This window comes from Macaca nemestrina, chromosome 14 (assembly GCF_043159975.1).
Source record: "Macaca nemestrina isolate mMacNem1 chromosome 14, mMacNem.hap1, whole genome shotgun sequence".
NCBI lineage: Eukaryota > Metazoa > Chordata > Mammalia > Primates > Cercopithecidae > Macaca > Macaca nemestrina.
Genome location: NC_092138.1, coordinates 75811992 through 75835307, shown reverse-complemented (window position 1 = coordinate 75835307; position 23316 = coordinate 75811992). Strand labels below are relative to the sequence as shown.

At 41.4% G+C, this 23316-nt stretch overlaps 1 protein-coding gene across 2 annotated transcripts in view; it reads right to left on the bottom strand.

Annotated features, from left to right (window-relative positions):
- The window catches only part of LOC105481019 (solute carrier family 44 member 1), a 243524-nt gene extending 234924 nt beyond the window's left edge, over window positions 1-8600 (bottom strand). The window contains exon 1 of one of the 2 annotated variants that reach the window (XM_071078099.1): window positions 8508-8600. In XM_071078099.1, the coding sequence (XP_070934200.1) occupies window positions 8508-8585 (78 nt within the window). In that variant the 5' untranslated portion in view covers window positions 8586-8600. Of the gene's footprint in view, window positions 1-866; window positions 916-8507 lie in introns of those variants that run through there. The other variant, XM_071078098.1, reaches the window with a different exon arrangement.
- Between the last annotated feature and the right edge of the window lie 14716 nt (window positions 8601-23316).

Genomic DNA, 23316 nt, shown 5'->3' with positions numbered 1-23316 from the left:
ACAATACACAGATATACTTAGAACATAATACAAATATACACAAGATATGTACACATGACATACATATAGATACATACACCATACAGATATACACATGTGCATGCAGCAAGACAAAAATAGGCACACGCAACATACATACAAGCACAAAACAATATATACAGATATACATGCAACATACATATATACAGAGCCATATGAACACATATAACATATGTACAGAGATACATACATAGCATACATACTCTTAAAATTATGGCTCATACTTTATATACTGAGAGTGCTTCTTGGTGGAATTTGAGCTGGTTGGTGGAGGCAGAAAAGTGCTGAGAGAGAACTAAGGAACAATGGCGACGAAGCCGTCAGGGCATGTGGTCAAGAATGACTCTCTCTACCTGGAAATCGTTATTTCTTTGTGGAAATGGGGCTGCCATCTACCATAGTAATAGTTTGGGTTGCAAAATCTGACCCACCAAAAAGGCCAAGGGAGACTTGTTCAGATAAACTTTAGATATAAACTGTTCTGCCCCATCTCCCCAGGCAGGGTAGGGTAGGTACAGCCAGCCTACATTTCCTGGGTCCCCATACAGGAACAGGAGCAGAAATGAGAGATGCCTCATCCTGAGACTTGGCTTAAATGACATAAGCATTTATTATCTCTTGCAGTTTCTGTAGGTCAAGAATTTGGGAGCATCTTAGCTGGATAGTTCTGGCTCAAGGTGACTCAGGAAATTACAGTCAAAATGTTGGCCAGGACTACAGTCATAGGAAGATCTGACTGGAGCCAGGCAATTTGCTTCCAACACAGCTCACACACATGAATGGCAAGTTGATGCAGCCTGTTGGCAGGTGGGGGTTCAGTTCCTCACCATATGGGTCTTTCTGTAGGGGTCCTGGGCATTCTCTTGGCATGGTAGCTGACTCCCCCAGAGTGAGTATCTAAGGGAGCAACACGGAAGCCTCAATGTCTTTTATGACCTAGCTTTGGAAGCCACACTTTGTCGTTTCTGCAGTGTCCTATTGGCTAACAGGTCAGCCCTATTTAGTGTGGGAGGGGACTATCCAAGGGTGTGAATATCAGGGGGCCATCTTGGAAGCTAACTACCACATGATCTTTTACTCTGATGATTTCATTCCGATTTAATAAAGCACATTTAGACTAAACCTCAAGGTATAGTCAAATATAGTCACACTTGGTTTCAAAACCAAGTTGGTGAAAGCTAAAGTTAGGTCTCCTAGATAAGATGAAATTTGAGTTGGGTCCTGAAGGAAATATAAGAGTTATGAAGAGAGTGGTGAGAGATGAGGTTAGAGAGGTGTGTGTGTGTGTGTGTGTGTGTTTGTGTGTGTGCGCACGTGCATTGTAGGCCATTGTAAGGACTTGGGTATTTTATTCTTTCCATAATATGAGGAGCCTTGCAGGTAACATATCCCTGAGTACTTCTGTCTTCTTCTTCCTCCTTTCCCTCTTATCTGTGGAGTTCAGATGACATGTGGGATTTTGGTGAGTTATGAAAGAAGGAGGCTAGGACATTTGAAACAGAAATGGAAAATCTGTTTAATAGAAGTCACTGTTGGCCAGGCATGGTGGCTCATGTCTGTAATCCCAGCACTTCGGGAGGCTGAGGCGGGTGGATCACTTGAGGTCAGAAGTTGGAGACCAGTCTGGCCAGCATGGTGAAACCCCATCTCTACTAAAAATACAAAAAAATTAGCCGGGCGTGGTGGCACGTGCCTGTAGTCCCAGCGACCTGGGAGGCTGAGCCAGGAGAATGGCTTGAACCCAGAAGGTGGAGGTTGCATTGAGCCGAGATCATGCCACTGCACTCCAGCCTGGGTGACAGAGCAAGACTCCATCCCCCCAACAAAAAAAAAAAATAGAAGTCACTGTTTTGCCATGAACAAACTCTGTGTGTGTGGGGTTGTGTGTGACAGAGAGAGAGACAGAGAGAGAGAAACAGAGACAGATATAAAGGGATTCAAGAGAGCAATATGGATTGGTAAAGGCTGTAACAATATTCTTTTCTTTTTAAAGTTATTTTAACAAATTTGTACTTTAAAATTTTCCTGATTATCCAAGTAATATATGTTCATTAAGATAAGGCAAGAATCATGCATGATGTCATCACCCAGAGGCAACAAAATGCTTTGACATTTTCTAGATCCTTTTCCTGGGCATGTTTTCTTCCTTGAGTTGAGGTTATATTCCTTCTGTAATTTTGTATTCAGCTTTTCATATGCATTTTATTGAATCATTTAATAGCTTTTAATAACCATTAGAGAAAAAATATGCATATGTTTCTTCTCTTGGTTTACATGCTCATTGTAAAAAACAAACAAACAAACAAACAAACCTACTGAATACTCTATAATTATATTGGAGAGAAAGGAAAAGTCCACCCAAATATTACTTCCTAAACCACTGTTGATGGTATAGTTTAATATCCTTCCAGACATATTTTTCTGTGTGTTTGTAAGTGCATGTAGATAACACTTATAAATAAGTATTTGGAAATGTTCTATAATTTATTTTACTTCAATATCACTATTATTAATGTTTTCCATGTCAGTGAGTAGTACTGTATCCTTTAAACACCTTATTTTTTTCTGATTACAAAAGTAAGAAATGCTTTTTTTAAAGCATGTTTTATGATTGTGTAATATTCCATCATATAGAGATACACCATTATTTGGGTAATGGTTACCCTGTTATTTCCTTTTTTTTTATTATGAACAATCCCATGAGAATTACCTTTGTAATCCCCCCTGCATTTCTGATTATTTTCTCTGGCTCAATTCTGAATATTAGAATTTCCAAGTCAGGATTTAACAACTGTATAGTATATATTTGCTATTTGTTTCTCCATTGTCATCCTATGCATTGTAGAAACAGTAAAACCTCTCAATTATTTTTTCTTTAAAATATTTAATGAATCACACTGTAAAAATGTAAACTTTAAAATTTGAATAGAAATCATATGTAATCTCTCCACCATAATAAATCAACTTTTTTTTTATATTCTCCTTTGATCCTTTTTTATATACATATCTATATATACTTTTAGACCAGGAGTCAACAAACATTTTCTTTTTCTTTTCTTTTCTTTTTTTTTTGAGATAGAGTTTCACTCTTATTGCTCACACTGGAGTACAATGGTCTGATCTCGGTTCATCACAACCTCTGCCTCCCAGGTTCAAGTGATTCTTCTGTTGCAGTCTCCCAAGTAGCTGGGATTACAGGCATGTGCCACCATGCCTGACTAACTTTGTATTTTTAGTAGAAACAGGGTTTCTCCATGTTGGTCAGGCTGGTCTCCAACTCCTGACCTCAGGTGATCCACCCACCTCGGCCTCCCAAAGTGCTGGGATTACAGGCACGGGCCACCTCGTGTGGCAAAACTTTTTCTTTAACAAGCAGATACTAATATTTTAGGCTTTGTGTGCCAGGTGGTCTCTATTAAAACTGTGCAACCCTGCCATTGTATCATGAAAGCAGCCATAGACAACGTGTAAATATGAGAATGCCGTAAAATTTTATTCACAAAACCAGGTGGCTGGCCTGTGTTTCTGGAGCCATTTTAGGCAATTGTTCTTTATAATTCGGTTTAAACTATTTGGTCGTTCATAAACTGAACTAACTTTCTGAGTCTGTTTTATTTGTAACTGTAATTTTTTTTTACTTACTGTTATTTTCCCCAGATCTTGTTAACCACACTAGATTCATGGAGCTGAAGTTCTCACACTGGTTTGTTTTTAGTAAAGCAATACATTCAATGCATTTACTGATTATAAAGATACAGAATATTTCTTTACAATGGGCTTCAAGAATGACTTTTTTTTTTTTTTTTTTTTTTTTGAGACAGTCTCACACTACCTGCCAGGCTGGAGTGTAGTGGCACAATCTCGGCTCACTGCAACCTCCACCTCCGGTTCAAGTGATTCTCCTGCCTCAGCCTCTCAAGTAGCTGGAATTACAGGCACCTGCCACCATGCCTGGCTAATTTTTGTATTTTTAGTAGAGACGGGGTTTCACCATGTTGGCCAAACTGGTCTCGAGCTCCTGACCTCAAGTGATCTGTGCACCTCGGCCCCCTGAAGTGCTGGGATTATAGGCATGAGCCACAGTGCTCAGCCAAGGATGAGTTTTAAAAGAAAGATGTTTAGGCCTGGGTGCGGCAGCTCACACCTGTAATCCTAGCACTTTGGGAGGCAGAGGCAGGTGGGTCACCTGAAGTCAAGAGTTCGAGACCAGCCTAGCTAACATGGCGAAACGCTGTCTCTACTGAAAATACAAAAATTAGCCGGACGTGGTGGTGGGTGCCTGTAATCCCAGCTACTCCAGAGGCTGAGGCAGGAGACTCGCTTGAACCCAGGAGGTGGAGGTTGCGGTGAGCTGAGATAGCACCACTGCACTCCAGCCTGGGTGACAGATCAAGACCCTGTCTCAAAAAACAAAATAAATTAATTAAATAAAAAAAAAAGAAAAATATTTTGCTATAACTCCACCACATAGCAAAAGAGTTATGATCTTTTAATACCTTGGTCAATGAACATGCTCTTTGATGATTCTATTAAGGGAAGAGATGATACAGCAAGAGTAATTTTGAAAAACAGATCACCTCTATTTCCACTAAACTGATGTATTTCTAGTGCTTGTCCACCTGCAAATGTGCCTTTATATGGCTGTAATAATGTGTGCCTATCCTTATAAAGTATTTTTTACATTTACTGTAATGAAGACGTATTTTCAGCTTTTCCATAGTTTTGATCTTCTGCAGGAATTTCAAAATGCAATTACCCTATTCAGTGTATCTTCCTCCCTATCATTCTAAGGCAGTTTAATCTAATTAAATATTTATTTGTACATTTTCACTTTTTACCATGAAAAATTTTAAACACACAGAAAAGTTGAAAGAAGAGAATAATGAACATGTACATACTAAGCACCTAGATTCAGCAATGAATAACATTTTGCCAGGTTTTACATGTACACACATGCATAGCTTTTTCCTCAATCATTTGCAGTTAAACAGCAGACATCATGATATTTCACTCCTAAATACTTTTGCACCTGACAATAAAACTGTTTTCCTGAATAACCACAATACTATTGTCATACTTAAAACAACAAATAATAATTCCTAAATATCACCTAACATCCAGCTCATATTCACATTTCCTCAGTTGTTTCCAAAATAACCTTGTTTCTTTTTTTTTTTTGAGGTGGAGCTTTGCTCCTGTTGCTCGCCCAGGCTGGAGTGCAGTGGTGCAATCTCTACTCACTGCAACATCCGCCTCCTGGGTTCAAGCAATTCTCCACCCTCAGTCTCCTGAGTAGCTGGGATTACAGGCACCCCCCACCAGGTGGGGCTAAGTTTTGTATTTTTAGTAGAGACAGAGTTTCACCATGTTGGCCAGGCTGGTCTGGAACACCGGACCTCAGGCGATCTGCCCACCTCGGACTCCCAGAGTGTTGGGATTATGGGCGTGAGCCACTGCGCCCGGCCCCCAAAATGATTTATACAGCTGGCACTCTTGGAGCCAGGATCCAATTAAGGTTCATCCATTACATTCAGTTGTCTGTTCAATCTCTTTTAAGAGAAAACAGTTTCCTGACTTTTTTTTTTCCCTATAACATTGACTTTTGTAGAAAGCAGGACAATTGTCTTTTTTTCATAACCTACGTTTGTCTGATTGTTTCCTCAGGGTATCATTTAAGCTATTTATTGTACACTGTAGACTAAGTATAAAAGTGATAGATATTGAGGTTAAACCTAACATAATAAAATTATTTTACCATTCACTCCTATCAACTTTGACTCATTAATATTTTTTTAGATATCTAAAATTAAAATATGTTATAGGTGGCATAGTAGACAAGATCTGCTTTTGAATCAGAGTTTTTATAGTTAGAGATCCTGGGAAAATGATTTAATTTCTTTGAGCCTCAGTCTCCCCATATGTGAAAAAAGTATGGTTGGTGCTCATAAATGTTTGATCTCCTCCCCTAGTCTGTAGCTTCTCGTGGATCTTGCAAAGCACCACCAGGACAGATATCTCAAGCACATTTGAAGAGCTCCTGTTTCCTAAGTAAGACAGCAGCAGCAAGACCGCAATCATTTCTGGGAAGACAGTATCATCATAATGCAATATTAGCTACCGTGATCTTCTATCATTTCCTTCCTGGAGAGTTATGACTGTGGCATTGAGGATTTAAGACCTACAGCCTGAACACTACTTACTACAAATCTCTCACAAAGCTGCTGCAATCAATCTCGTGGAGGAGAGTCATTGCATAAAAAAATCCTCAACTCCAGGGAGTTGGCCATTTATTTTCCTAGAAAAGGGGCTGTGATAAGAGACACTCCACGCTCCTTTAACTCCACAGAACAGAACGCAACAAAGCATTCATCATGGAAAGTTGACTGACGGGCCCAATGAGACTAGCTGGGGAAGGAAGATGGAAAGAGAAGCGTCCCATCCAAGGCCTGCTCCTTTTCCTAGCTGCAGACCGGAGGGATTTCCTCTTAGCCTGAGGATTGACTTTCCATAGAATCAGCACCACTGAGGGTAAGCTTCCCTGAAGAGAAACTCTGTCGTGGGAGAGCTCAGCCAGCGGTTTCAAACTGGACCCTATGGGCTCCACAGATTTATTTAGTCTGCACAGTGTTTAAAAATGTTTTTAGTTAGGGTCAGGCTTGGTGGCTCCCGCCTGTAATGCCAGCACTTTGAGAGGCCAAGGTGGATCACCTAAGGTCAGGAGTTTGAGACCAGCCTGGCTAATATGGCAAAAACCCATCTCTACTAAAAATACACAAATTAGCTGGGCATGGTGGCTCAGGTCTGTAATCCCAGATACTCGGGGGGCTGAGGCATGAGAATCACCTGAACCTGGGATGCGGAAGTTGCAGTGAGCCAAGATCGTGTCATTGAACTCCAGCCTGGGTGACAAGAGTGAAACTCCATCTCAAAAAAAAAAAAAAAAAGTTTTTTAGTTAGTTCCCAACATCAAAAACTAATAATTTTGCAAAAAAGATAAAATCCAGATTTTGGGGTCCCCTAAACAAACTAAGATATCTGAAAACAGTGGGCCACATTCCTGCATTCCTGCCCCTATTGACAGTATGTGCCTGCTCTAATTTGCCACACCGCCTCCCCTTTTACCCTAACTGCCCTGTAGGGAATGGAGTTCGCAATCCCCATACTAATCCATCACCCTGCAGGTACATTCCTTCTCCCTGACCTCTGTTCTGATAAGGGGTGAGAGAATGAACCCCCACATGTAATGAATAGAAAATACATGTATTGGCCAGGCACAGTGGCTCACACCTGTAATCCCAGCACTTTGGGACGCCAAGACCTGCAGATCACCTGAGGTCAGGGGTTCAAGACCAGCCTGGCCAATATGGTGAAATCTCGTCTCTACTAAAAATAAAAATATAAATAAAATTAGCTAGGTATGATGACAGATGCCTATAATCCCAGCTACTAGGGTGGCTGAGGCAGGAGATCGTTTGAACCCAGGAGGCAGAGGCTGCAGTGAGCCGAGATTGCACCATGGCACTCCAGCCTGGGCAACAAGAGTGAAACTCCATCCCAAAAAAATAAAAATATGTGTATTGAAGAGAAAATACAACTGACTAATCCCACCTAAACTGTGACCTCATATAAATTCAGCAGATCTTTCTAACATGGCAAGGAGGCAGCCTGGTATAAAGCAAAGAGCGCATACTTTGCGAATGTAAACCAAAAATAAAAGTTGAAGGCCCTCCCCACCATATGAATGGTCTCCTTCCTTTGCCAGGACACCCTAAAATTTAACTGGTTGAGGCCATGATGGGCAGTAGGGGTTGGACATGCCTCATTATACCCTTCCAGTAGTAACATCAACACAGACCTTAAGTCTGATAAGAAACATTTAGTCTATTTTCTCTAAAGCCTGCTACTTGGAGGTATAAAACCTAGGTCTCCACAACCCCTATTGTAACCCAGCCATTTCTTTCTACTGATAATAAGTCTTTCAACCAATTGCCAATCAGAATATGTTTAAATCTACCTATGACCTAGAAGCACCCCTCTCCTTGTTGTCCCACCCTTCCAGACTGAACCAATGTAAATGGTTCAATTGATTAATGTGTTGCGTCTCCCTAAAGTGTATAAATGGAAGCTGTACCTCAACCACCTTGGGCACGTGTCTTCAGGAACTTCTGAGTCTGTGTCGCAGGTGAGTCCTTAACTTTGGCAAAGTAAACTTTCCACTACTTATAATGGCAAAAACTACAATTACTTTTGCACCAACCTAATAAATCGAGACTTGCCTCAGATACTTTTTGGTTTATACCTAGAGGCAGACCTTGGCTCAAATCTCATCTTTCCCTTACTCTGGGATATTGTCCAACTTGCTCAACCTCTTGAAACCTAGTTTGCTTATAGCAAAATGGGTATAACTGGATCTTTCACCCAAGCCTTTTGTGAGGACTAAATGTGGTAATGGACATTAAGTGCCAGACCTTGGATGTGCCATCTTCTCTCAGCTTCTGTAATGTCATGCTGTCAGTTCCCTTCTTTTCACGGCTTCTTTGCTTCATCTTTTCTGACTTCTTTGAAGGTACCCCTCCCTGGAATATTCCATAAATGTCAGTGTTCCTCAGGGTTCTATCTTGACCTGACTCCCCCTACCCCACTCCTAGCTTTTCCCTCTGTCTAATGATGGTAGAGATACATAAATTGATAAGTAGATTACAACACAATACCATTTTCTGTTTGGCTTTTTTTTTTTTTTTTTTTTGCTTATTATTACATAAACATTTTTCACTGCTGCAATACATTCTTCAAAATAAACACTTTGCGGGGTGCGCTGGCCCAGCACTTTGGGAGGCCAAGGAGGCGGATCACTGGAGGTCAGGATTTCGAGACCAGCCTGACCAACATGGTGAAACCCCATCTCTACTAAAAATACAAAAATTAGCCGGGTGTTCTGGCAAGCACCTTTTATCTCAGCTGCTTGGGAGGCTGAGGCATGAGAATCACTTGAACCCAGGAGGCAGAGGTTGCAGAGAGCCAATATAGCACCACTGTACTCCAGCCTGGGCAACAGAGTTGGGAGACCTTGTCTCAAACAAAACAACACAAAAAAACCAAACACTTCATGGCTGAACAATATGCTATTTCCTGAACAGATTGTAATTTACCTAATCATTTCTCTAATAGTGGACACTTAGGTTGTTCTAATTTTGAAAGGCAGGAATACCAAGAATGTTTTCTTGTACATGGCATTTTCTTATTTTGGGATTCTTAGTATAGTCTCATCCTTTCCAGTGTATGGCATCTTTTCTTCTTTCCCTCCTCCCTTTCCTCAGAAGTTCTCAAGACCCAGGAGACACTTTGGCTGTGTCCCCACCAATCTCATCTTGAATTGTAACTCCCATAATTCCCATGTATCCTGGGAGGAACCCAGTGGGAGGTAATTGAATCATGGGGGCGGGTCTTTCCTGTGTTGTTCTAGAAATAATGAATGAGTCTCACAAGATCTGATGGTTTCATAAAGGGTGGTTCCCCTACACAAGTTCTCTCTTGCCTGCCACTCTGCTCCTCATTTGCCTTCTGCCGTGACTGTGAGCCCTCCCCAGCCATGTGCAACTGGGAGTCAATTAAACCTCTTTTCTTTATAAATTACCCAGTCTCTGTTACATCTTTATCAGCAGTGTGAGACAGACTAATACAGCCCTTACGTGTCCAGAAGTACTGACTTTTTTGGATGATACCTTAAGTAAAGCCTAATAAAGCTTTAGTGACTGATACTTTTTTTTTCTTTAAATGAAGTAATTATTTATATGTAATGAGACAAATTATTTATTTCGGAGTGTTATTTGCCTTACTCTCTTCCCCCCAGCAAAAGGAGTCCTCAAGTAGCCAGCCACATTTTCTCATTTTCCTTTCTTCAAAAACTGATGGGATCTTGCTTGATGAAGAGAGGTCACATAACAAGTGAATGCAGCAAAGAGAGAGGGAAGGGGGAGGAAATAGCTGTTGGGAATGGAGTGGTGTTGGATGAGCTTTGTGAAGTGTGGGAAGAGAAAGATACTAGAGGAGACTGAGAAAAATGGATAGATGAAGAAACAGAATTTTAGTAAGTGGTACTGTATGCTATATATGTGGATTTACCTCTAAGTTTTAAAAAATGGCAAGTAAAAATGGAATTCTTTTTTAATAATCACCTTTGGTTTTTGTACAATGTTATTTGATTATAATATAGTTTTGAGATTGATCTACATAGATCCTTGAATTAATAAAAATCACAATATATTTATGTCTGCCTTCTTCTCCAAAGGATTTATGGCAGCTTCCAAAAATATACAGTATACTAGAGTAAAAAATTAAGTAGGGAAATCCGAGCAAACAGAAAAAAACAAAGGATAGCCAGATTACAATAAAGTAGCGAAGAGTAGCAAATTACAGTAAAGCCAGAGGTAAGGTCAGCATACAAAATTTTGAGGTCCTATGCATTGTTAAAGCTGGGCCACCAATTTAAAATTGAGCTTCCTAAAATGAATGCAAAGAGGCCTAATTCACAGTGTATATAATAATAAAGTCAAATTCCTAGAACTGAGAATGAAGAGAAACTTCTCTTGTGTAATCCTCCAGAAAATACTTTGTGACAGCTTTTGACAACATGTCTGTAAAAGGCTCCCAAACAAATTTTTTTTATGGTCTCTTAAAAATGATCTCCCTGTCTGTAGGTTAATGTCAAAACACCAGCCACAACAAGCAAAAGCCAAATCAATTTTCTCTAATGGTTTGACTTGATCCAAAGATAACATTTTGATGGCTCAGAGGAATGGTTGAACTACACATCCTTTAGGTAATTCTTCAAAAATATTATTTTCTGCAACTGGAACTTGGATAAAGATTAGATACTTGAAAGTTTAGTGTTTTCTCTGGTGTCAACCTGAGAGAAAGGTTGTGTTGTCAATAAAGGAAACAGCCAAATGCTTTGAAAAGCTACTTGTCAAAAAGGCCCTAAATAAGCCATTTGGAACCAAGAAGCAACAATTTAATGTACAACTCTTCTCAAGGTGGATTTAAAAAAATGAATGCCTAGGATCTGTGACACCTAGGTGACATCTAGGTGGGGCAATATCTCTGAAAGTAGGAAGAGTCATTTGGCTGTCCTGGTATAGAAAGAAAACAGCATCTAGAATAAGAAAGAGATAAGTCCCATCCAGTTGAGAGAATATGTTAATTTGGAAGTAAAGGAGGAAGTATTGGATTCAGTTAATGTATTTTAAGTGCCTGCCATGTGCCATGTGTTAGGCATATGGACTAGATGCTGCCGTTGGTCCAAGATAGCTTGGTTGCTGAATGGAAATGTACTGATAAAAGTGAGAAAGACAAAGTTGGGTTTGCTAGGGACATGGGGGGCAACCACAACCACAGGGAAAGCTGCCAAAAGGGAAGCAGTGGGTAAACAGCTATGTGTGACAATTTGGCCCTTGGTAATTCAGTGAGTGGCTAGGGTTATCCTGGGGCTGTACTTCCCCCTAAGGAGTAATGTCCCCCCCGGGGTCACCAGGGTAAATTAATGAAGACAAACAACAACTTTATACTAAGTATTTTGGAGAAGTTTATTGTCCATGTGAAGCCAGCTGGCGGCAGAGAAGTAGGCGATGAAATGTCTCAAGGTCAACTCAAAGTAATAAGCCTTTCCCCACATAGTTTTTATAGGTTAATTTCTTTTTCCTCACTGTAATATCTTCTTCACTCTCCACCAGATTTAGCATCCCCTTCCTGTTGTAGATTAACAACCGTATCCTTTAAGTGGGACTATTACCAAAAGAAGCAGAAATAGCATTTGCTATTTCTCTTGGAGGAGCCCATTCACACGCTCCTCTTCTTGCAACTGCTTGGTATCTTGGATACCAAAGAGCTGTAGCAGTCTCTGGCCTCTTCTGACATCTTAGAACCAAGCATACTATTTAAGTGCATTCGATTCTTCACTACATTCAAGCAACTGAGCCACATAAATCTTAAATATCAAATAAAAAAAGAAGGCTTTCTAATTGGTTAACAAAACTGGTTGTAAAAAATGTCTCCAACCGAGAGAGAACACAGACCTGCCTTTAGCTGCCTCTGTTCTTTAAAAGTGAAAATGTAGCATGTTAGAGAAAGCAAGAGGGTGGCAGGCTTCAGATTCTGTCTTGTAGACTGGAATAGTAAAACTAACCCCAATTCTGCTCAGGTGTCCTCCTTTAAGCCTAAGTGAAGCCTGTAAGTCTATTGTAACAGCAATGGGGCCGGGCTTAGTGACTCATGCCTGTAATCCCAGCACTTTGGGAGGCCAAGGTGAGCAGATCACTTGAGGTCAGGAGTTTGAGACCAGCCTGGCCAACATGGTGAACTCCATCTCTACTAAAAATACAAAAATTAGCTGTGCATGGTGGCACACACCTGTAGTCCCAGCTACTCGCGAGGCTGAGGCAGGAGAATCACTTGAACCTGGGAGGCAGAGGTGCAGTGAGCCAAGATCGCACCATTGCACTCTAGCCTTGGTGACAGAATGAGACTCCTATCTGAAAGAAAAAAGAAAAAAATGGGAAGCAAAGGGAGGATTTTGGCTGCTTTTGCATTTTGAAGCCCTGAGAGGTTCATTTTCTTCCAGGGTACCTTCGAAAAGAGAATAGTTTAAGAGCAGCCTCAAGGGAGTCCAGACCACAGAAGAAAAGTTAGAGAGTCAGGAGGGTTTTTTCTTTTTTTTTTTTTTTTTGGAGACTTGGACAAATTTCGGTGTGCTGATGAATCCAACACAGTCCCAACTATCCTGTTATAGGAAATGAAATTTTGATCTGAAGTCAGGTTTCAGGAACACTCAGGAAAGTCTGTAAACCTAGCAAAATGCCAATTCAGCTGCTTTCTCACGCTCTTCAAAAGCACTCTGAATCCTGTCCTTTTCTTTTCCTTGACTGAAGTGGCTGTAGCACTAAAGAGTTGGCTAGCCAAGGTCATGGCTCTGGTGCAAAATGACCTAGTTTCCCGGATCACTCCTCCTGGGCAGCTAGACCCACTGTTGTCTCCTGTGTTTGATTGTGAAAGCATTGAACTTTCAATCTAGAAAACCACGAGCTGAAAAATGGGTGAGGTTTTAAGTCACGAAATTTGTGGTAATTTATTATGTAGTAATAGAGAACAAATACAGACACCTTCCTCTTTCATTCCTCAGAAAAATAGTTGCGAAGACCCATTACTTAGCTGTATGCATGAGGAAAAAGGGCATTCCTAGAATATGGGTGTGGATCTCTATAAAACAGGCATTTATGAGTACAACTCCCTTTTTGAGAAAGGATCTGGTTGTCTGAATCCTGACTAATGAAACTGTGGAAATACTGATTCCAACCTAGTAGAGGAGTCTCTCCTCTTTAGAATATAGCAGTTCCAACTCAACGGTTGCAGCACATCTGAAGTCCGCTAAAATGTGCAGCGAGTATTGCACACAGTAACACAACAGGACTAATAACAGGGTAAGAAAATGGAGGCTAGGCATGGCGGCTCACTCCTGTAACCTCAGTGCTTTGGGAGGCCAAGGCGAGTGGATCACCTGAGGTCAGGAGTTTGAGACCAGCCTGACCAACATGGTGAAACCCCGTCTCTCCCAAATACAAAAAATTAGACCAGCGTGGTGGCCCATGCGTGTAATCCCAGCTACTTGGGGGGCTGAGGCACGAGAATCGCTTGAATCTGGGAGGCAGAGGTTGCAGTGAGCCGAGACTGCACCTTTGCACTCCAGCCTGGGTGACAGAGTAAGACTCCATCTTAAAAAAAATAATAATAAAAGGAAATGGGACTGCTGGGGGCAGGAGGGTGGCCAAGATGGTTGACTAGAAGCAGGTAGTGTGTGTAGCTCTCACAGAGAGGAACCAAACGGGTGAGTAAATACAGCACCTTCACTGAAATATCCAGGTACATGCACTGGGACTAATCAAGGAAACAACTGGACCCATGGAGAACAGAGAAAAACAGGGCAGGACAGCAGCTCACCCAGGAGTGCCGCAGAGCCAGGGGAGCCTCCCCCTGCCCAGGGAAGTGGTGAGTGCATGTGTGACCCTGGGAACCCACCCTGTTCCCAAAGATCTTTGCAATCCTTGAGTCAGGAGATCCCCTCATGAACCCACTCCGCCCGGGCCTTCAGTCTGACACACGGAGCTACATGGAGTCTTGGCAGAGCAGCCGCTCAGGTACATGCAGAGACCCAGGAGCCTTAGAGACCTGGGCTTTCTGGGCTTCCTGACAAAAGTAGCTGCAATTCCAGCAAAGTGGGAGGTTAGACACCCCTAGGAAAGGAGCTGAATCCAGGGGGCCGAGAAGTGACAGTCTGTAGGTTCCACTTCCATGACACCTCACAAGATAAGACCCACTGACTTGGAGTTCCAGCCAGCCACCAATAGCAGTGCTGCAACTTCCCTGGGACAGAACTCACAGGGGAAGGGGCAGGTCACCATCTTTGCTGCTTGGGCCACTTAGCTGTTCCAGCCCTGGCTTTGGTGAGTCCAGGCTGACCGGGGATGGAAGTAGTGCCCCAGCACGGCACAGCTGCTCTACGAAAATGTGGCCAGACTGCTTTTTAAAGCAGGTTCCTGTTCCCATTCCTCCTCACTGGGCAGAACTCCCAACCAGGGTCTCCAGTCACTCTCGTGAGTGTTCTTCGGCTGACAGAGATTTGAAACCTCCTTGGGATAGAGCTCCCAGACAGGGACCCGGCCACCATCTTTGCTGTTGGGCAACTTAGCCATTCTAGCCTTTGGGCTTTGGAGAGTCCAAGCCAACCTGGGGCGGAAGTGGTCCCCAGCATAGCACAACTGCTCTACATAAACGTGGCTCAAATATTTTTTTAAGTGGGTCCCGGATCCTGTTTCTCCTCACTGGATGGGACCTCCCAGATGGGGTCACCAGCCACCTCCTACAGGTATGTTCAGACCAGCAACAGGTTCGTACCTCTCTGGGACAGAGTTCCCAGAAGGAGAGAAAGGCCGCTGTCTTTGCTGTTTTATAGCTTTCACTGTTGATACCTTCAGGTTCTGGAAAATCCAAGGTGACTAGGGACTGGAGCAGGCCCTCAGCATACTGCAGCAGCCCTACGGAAAAGTTGCCAAACTCTTATATGGGTGTCCGTTCCCATAATTCCTTACTGGGAAGGTCCTCCAGGCCTGGGTCTCTAGCCACCTTGCCACCAGAGCTATCGAGTCAATGGAAGCTCTGCAACTCCCTGGACAGAGCCCTTAGGGGCAACTGAAAGCTCTCTGCCACCACCTGTGCAATGGAACTGCCCTTACTACCCTCAGACCAACATAGGAGCAAAGACCTCTAAGTGCCTTATCCACACCTCCAACAAGCTGCAGTCAGCCCAAGGAGAGGAGGTCAATCTGTCTCCTACGGGGACCCCTTCCCCACCCATCTGCTCATCACTAGACAGGAACCCCTGTCCCACAGCATAGACTCTCCATCCTGGGGTGATTGCACTGAGCAATTGCTGACCTGCATCACTCTGGGGTGGAGCCCCCAGTAGACAAGCAAAAGACCCTTGACCGCAACCATTACTAAGATCACTTCCTCTGCTACCTCCAAGTTGGGGAAGGAGATACTCCCAGAGTTGCAGTAGGCAGTCCAGCAGAGTCAAGCCACAGTCTACAGCTAGCACTCAAGGGGGAGAAGAACCCATCGTTTCAGAGCCACTTTCAGAGCATTGAGAGGGAACATGGCTGCAACTGTGAGGAAACTTAGAGGCCATACAACTTAGCAAGAGTCTACCAACTGACCAATAAGTCTTAAGTGCCACCTGCTGGATTATACCCCCAAGCTTCAACACAAAAGACACCTCACTAACATACCCTCCTCTGAAACCAGAGACAAAAAACCAGCTTCAAGTAAAGACCCTGCACAAAGCCATGGCCCAGTGAAAACATCCAGAAAAGAAGTCTATTGGCTGTACTCAATCTACACTGCATTTAAAGGAAAATCCACATGACAAGATGAGAAAGAACCAATGCAAGTACTCTAGTAACTCGAATGGCCAGAGTGTCACATGTCCTTCAAACAACTGCACCGGTTCTCCAACAAGAGTTCTCAACCAGGTTGAACTGGCAAGAATAACAAATAAAATTCAGAATATGGATAGGAACAAAGTCACTGAGATTCAGGAGGATGCGAAAACCCAATTCAAGGAAACTGAGAACCACAACCACAGAAGCTGAAGGACAAAATAGCTGGTATAAAAAAGAACCTAACAGACTGGACAGAGTTGAATAACACAATACAAGAATTTCACAATGCAATCACAACTATTAACAGCAGAATAAATCAACAGCAGGATCTCAGACTTGAAGACTGGCTCTCTGAAATAAGACAATCAGACAACAACAATGAAAAAGAATAAAAAGGAATGAACAAAACCTCCTAGAAGTATGAGGTTATGCAAAGAGGTCAAATCTATTAATCACTGACATGATTCATAGGGGAGGGGGAGAAAGCAAACAACTTGGAAAACATATTTCAGGTTATTGGCCAAGAAAACTTCCCTAACATTGCTAGAGAGGCCAACAGTCAAATTCAGGAAATTCAGAGAACTCCTGCAAGATTCCACCCAAAAAGACCATCCCCAAGACATATAATTGCCAGATTTTTTCAAGGTCAAAATGAAAAAAAGAATATTAAAGGCAGCTAGAGACAAAAGACAGGCCATCTATAAAGGGAACCCCATCAGGCTAACAGTGAACCTCTCAGCTGAAACCCTGCAAGCCAGTAGAGAGTGGGGCCTATATTCAACTTCTTAAACAAAAAAATCTTGGGCTGGACATGCTGGCTCACACCTGTAATCCCAGCACTTTGGGAGGCCGATGTGGATGAATCACTGGAGGTCAGGAGTTTGAGACTAACCTGGCCAACATGGTGAAACCCCGTCTCTACTAAAAATACAGAAATTAGCTGGGCCTATAATCCCAGCTACTCAGGAGGCTGAAGCAGAAGAATCACTTAAACCCAGGAGGCGGAGGTTGCAGTGAGCCAAGATCGTGCCCATTGCACACCAGCCTGGGCAACAAAAGCAAAACTCTGTCTAAACAAAACAAAACAAAAAAAAAACCTTCAACCAAGAATTTCATATCCAGCCAAACTCAACTTCCTAAGGGAAAGAGAAATAAGATACTTTTTAGATAAGCAAATGTTGAGGGAGTTCCTCACCAGGCCTGCCTCACAAGAGATCTTGAAAGGAGCACTAAATATAGAAAAGAAAGGCCACTACCAACTAATACAAAATCACCCTTAAACATACAGACCAAGGCCAGGCGCAGTGGCCTACCCCTGTAATTCCAGCACTTTGGGAGGCCAAGGCAGGTGAATCACCTGAGGTCGGGAGTTTGAGACCAGCCCAACCAAAATGGAGAAACCCTGTCTCTACCAAAAATACAAAATTAACCAGGTGTGGTGGCGCATGCCTGTAGTTGCCACTACTCAGGAGGCTGAGGCAGGAGAATCACTTGAACCTGGGAGGCAGTGAGTCGCGATCGCGCCATGCACTCCAGCCTGGGCAACAAGAGTGAAACTCTGTCTCAAAAAAACAAAACAAAACAAAACACACAGACCAATGACTAGAAAGTAACCACACAAACAAGCCAGCCTAATAACCAGCTAACAATACAATGACAGAACCAGAGCCACACATATCAACACTCACCTTGAATTTAAACAGGTTAAATGTCCCACTTAAAAGGTACAGAATGGCAAGCTGGATAAAAAAAGCAAGACCCAATGGTACGCTGTTTTCAAGAGACCTGTCTCACATGTAGTGACACCTACAGGCTCAAAATAAAGGGATGGAGGAAAATATACCAAGCAAATAGAAAACAGAAAACGGCAGGGGTTGCAATCCTGGTTTCAGACAAAACAGACTTTAAGCCAACAAAGATCAAAAAAGACAAAGAAGAGTATTACATAATGGTAAAAGATTCATTTCAGCAAGAAGACCTATCTACCCTAAATATATATGCACTCAGGAATACCCAGATTCATAAAGCAAGTTCTTAGAGACGTACAAAAAGACATAGACTTCCACACAATAATAATGGGAGAATTCAACACTCTACTGACAGCTTTAGACAGATAATCAAGTCAGAAAATTAACAAAGACATTCAGGACATGAACTCAACATTGAACCAGCTGTATCTGATAGACCTCTACAGAACTCTTCACCCCAAAACAACAGAATATACATTCTTCTTAATGCCACATGGCACATACTCTAAAATCAACCACATAATTGGACATAAAACTATCCTCAGCAAATATAAAAGAAATGAAATCATACCAAACACACTCTTGGACCACAGCACAGTAAAATTAGAAGTCAAGACTAAGAAAATAACTCAAAATCATGCAATTACATGGAAATTAAACAACATGCTCCTGAATGACTTTTGGGTAATTAATTAAATTAAGGCAGAAATAAAGAGGTTCTTTGAAACTAATGGGAACAAAGATACAACATACCAGAAACTCTGGAACACAACTAAGGCAGTGTTAAGAGGGAAAGTCATAGCACTAAAAGCCCATGTCAAAAAGTTAGAAAGAACTCAAATTAACAACCTAACATTACCTAACAGAAAGAATTAAAGAAGCAAGAGCAAATCAACCCCAAAGTTAGCAGAAGAAAAGAAATAACCAAAATCAGAGCTAAACTGAAGGAAGTCGAGACACACTCACAAAAAAACCATTCAGAAGAAAAACAAATCCAGGAGTTTGTTTTTTGAAAAAAATAATAAGATAGATAGGCTGCCAGCTAGACTAATAAAGAAAAGAGAATCAATACACTTAGAAATAAAGGGAATGTTACCACTGACTACACATAAATAAAAACAGCCATCAGAAACTACTACAAACACCTCTATGCCCACAAAGTAGAAAACCTACAAAAGACAGATAAATTCCCGGACATCTACACCTCCCAAGACCGAACCAGGAAATTGATTCCCTGAACAGAACAATAACAAGATCAACAATTGAATCAGTAATAAATAGCCTACCAACCAAAAAAAGCCCAGGATCTGGTGGATTAACAGCTGAATTCTATCAGATGTACAAAGAAGAGCTGGTACCATTCCTACTGAAACTATTCCAAAAATTGAGGAGGAGAAACTCCTCCCCAACTCATTCTATAAGGCCAGCATCATCCTAATACCAAAATCTGACAGAGACACAACAACAACCAAAAATTTCAGGCCAATATTCTTAATAAACATTCATGCAAAAATCCTCAACAAAATACTTGCAAATTGAATCCAGCGGCACATCAAAAAACTAATCCACCACAATCAAGTAGGCTTTATCCCAGGATGCAAGGTTGCTTCAACATATACAAATCAATAAATGTGATTTATCACACAAACAGAACCAAAGACAAAAACCACATGACTATCTCAATAGATGCAGAAAAGGCTTTCAATAAAATTAAACACCTTTTCATGTTAAACAAAGAGAACCAAAGACAAAAGTCACATGACTATCTCAATAGATGCAGAAAAGGCTTTCAATAAATTTATACATCTTTTCATGTTAAAAACTCTTAATATGTGAGGTATTGAAGGAACATACCTCAAAATAATAAGAGCTATCTATGACAAACCCACAGCCATCACCAACCCAACATCATATTGACAAAAGCTGGAAGCATTCCTCTTGAAGCCAGGACAAGCCGTCTCTCACCACTCCTATTCAACGTAGTATTGGAAGTTCTAGCAAGAGCAATCAAGCAAGAGAAAGAAATAAAGGGCATTCAAATAGGAAGAGAGGAAGTCAAACGACCCCTGTTTGCAGACAACATGATTTCAACATGATTCTATACCTCAAAAAACCCATAGTCTCAGCCCAAAAGAGAGCTGTTTATCAGCTCCATCAGCTGATAAACAACTTCAGCAAGTTTCAGTATACAAACTCAATGTACAAAAAAATTACTGGCATTCGGATACACCAACAGCAGCCAAGCTGTGAGCCAAAGCAGAAAGGCAATCCCATTCACAATTGCCACAAAAAGAATAAAATGCCTAGGAATACGGTTAACCACGGAGGTGAAAGATCTCTACGATAAGAATTATAAAGCACTGCTCAAAGAAATTGGAGATGACACAAATAAATGGAAAAACAGTCTATGCTCATGGATAGGAAGAATCAATATCATTAAAATGGCCACACTGCCCAAAGCAATTTAATAATAAATGATATTCCTATGAAATTACAAATGACATTCTTCATTGAATTAGAAAATCTATTTTAAAATTCATATGGAACCAAAAAAGAGCCCAAATAGCCAAGGCAATATTAAGCAAAAAGAACAAAGCTAGAGGTATCACATTACCTAACTTCAAACTATACTACAGGGCTACAGTAACCAAAACAGCATGGTACTGGTACAAAAACAGTCACATAGACCAATCAAACAGAATAGAGAGCCCAGAAATAAGACCACACACCTACAACCATCTGAACTTCAACAAAGCTGACAAAACAAGCAATGGAGAAAGACTCCCTATTCAATAAATGGTGCTCCAATAACTGGCTAGCCATATGCAGAAGATTGTAGCTGGATCCCTTCCTTACACCATATACAAAAATCAACTCAAGATGAACTAAAATGTAAAACCCAAAACTATAAAAAACCTGGGTGACAACCTAGGCAATACCATCCTGGACATAGGCATGGGCAAAGATTTCATGAAGACGACACCAAAAGCAATTGGAACAAAAGCATTTTTTGTTTGTTTTTTCGAGACAGAGTCTTGCTCTGTCACCCAGGCTGAAGTGCAGCGGTGAGATCTCACGTCCCTGCAACCTTTGCCTCCCAGGTTGAAGCGATTCTCATGCTTCAGCCTCCTGAGTAGCTGGGACTACAGGCATGCACCACCATGCTTGGCTAATTTTTGTATTTTTAGTAGAGACGGGGTTTCACCATGTTGGCCAGAGTGGTCTCAAACTCCTGGCCTCAAGTGATCCACCCACCTTGGCCTCCGAAAGTGCTAGAATTACGGGTGTGAGCCACTGCACAGGCCAAAAAGCAAAAATTGACAAATAGGATCTAGTTAAACGAAAGAGCTTCTGTACAGCAAAAGAAACTATTAACACAGTAAACAGACAACCTACAGAATGGGAGAAAATATTTGCAAACTATGCATTTGACAAAGGTCTAATATCCACATCTATAAGGAACTTAAACTTACAAGAGAAAAACAAACCCATTACAAAGTGGGCAAAACATGAACAAATACTTTTCAAAAGAAGACATACATGTGGCAAACAAGCATATGAAAAAAAGCTCAATATCATTGATCATTAGAGAAATGCAAATCAAAACCACCATGAGATACGATCTCACTCCAGTCAGAATGGCTATTATTAAAAAGTCAAAAAACAACAGATGCAGAGAGGTTGCAGAGAAAAGGGAACACTTATACACTGTTGGTGGGAGTGTAAATTAGTTCAGCCATTGTGGAAAGCAGTATGGCAATTTCTCAAAGAGCTAAAAGCAGAACTAGTGTTCAATCCAGCAATCCCATTATAAATAAATAAATAAATATCCATACATTCATACTGATAGAAATTCCAAATAATGGATAATTCCAAATAATAGATAATTTCATTATTTGGAATTTCTATCAGTATGAATGTATGGATATTTATTTATATACAGAGTCTTGCTCTGTTGCCCAGGCTGGAGTGTAGTGGCACGATCTTGGCTCACTGCAACCTCTACCTCCCAGGCATATATCAGGTATATACCCAGAGAAATATAAATCATTCTACCATAAAGACACATATATATGAATTTTCACTGCAGCACTATTCACAATAGCAAAGGTATGGAATCAACTAAATGCCCATCAGTGACAGACTGAATAAAGAAAATGTGATACATATAATGGACTACTATGCAGCCATAAAAAGGAACGAGATCCTATCTTTTGCGGGAACATGGATGGAGCTAGAGGCTATTACCCTCAGCAAACTAACACAGGAACAGAAAACCAATGCTTCATGTTCTCACTTATAAGTGGGAGTTAAATGATGAGAACTTATGAACACAAAGAAGGGAACAACAGACACTGGGGTCTACTTGAGGGTGGATGGTGGGAGAAGGGAGAGGAGCAGAAAAGATAACTACAGAGTACTGGGCCTAATACCTGGGTGATGCAATAATCTGTATGACAAACCTCCATGACATGAGTTCACCTATGTAACAAACCTTCATATGTACCCTCAAACCTAAAATAAAAGTTTTTTCTTTTTTTCTTTTTAATAAAAAAGGACTGCTTAGGAGGGACATCCTTCCACTGCCTCATCCATGGATCAGGGAGGCAAGCTAGGGAGCAATCCAGTTCTGCCCAGCAAGCTACACCCCACTAACTCTGGGCCCTGTGTATGCTATTTAACATTTCATTCAAACAGGAGCTCCTGGGAAGAAGCTTGGCTCAGTCTCCTTGGCAGATCTCCTCTCACAGTCTCCCTCAGGTATATTCTAAGTGAGGACGGACCCCACATATACCTACTTAGGCTTTACTCTGCTCTGTAAGCACGGGCAAGCTCAGCTACATCTTTGCACACCACCCCTCGTTCTGAGTAGGCCAAGAACCTCAGAAACTGGGAGGGCACTGAGAGCTGTATTTTGGAAACTGTGTTGAGGTTACATTTATTCAGCTTTGTTCTGGGTGGGTTCTGTACCTGGCACTGCTAAAGAGTGTTTCCAGAAGGTGCAAAGGAGATATTTTTCCAGGCAAAAGAGAATATATTTTCTCTTCAGGTTCATTTGACTGCTTTTTTAAAAAATATGAAGATAGCACAGAGAGTTCCCATATACCCCTCATCTAGTATATACCCATGTGCCCTTTTATTAACATCTGCCATTAGCATGGTGTATTTGTCACAATTAATAAACCCATAGTGATACATTATTGTTGGCAAAAATCCATTCTTCATTCAAATTTCCTCTGTTTTTTCCTAATGTCCTTTTTTTTCTGTTCTAGGATCTCATCCAGGATACTGTATTACGTTTAGTCAGAGTGTCTCCCTGAGTTCCTCTAGAGAGGACTTTCCTTATTTTTGATGACCTTGAATATCTTGAGGAGTATTGGTCAGGTATTTTGTAGAATGTACCTCCGCTGGGATTTGCCTAATGTTTTTTTCATGAGTAAACTGGGGCTATGTGTTTTTGAGAGGAAAACCAGAGTTAAAAATGCCATTTTCATTATATCATATCAAGGATACATACTGTCACTGTTGATGTTAACCTT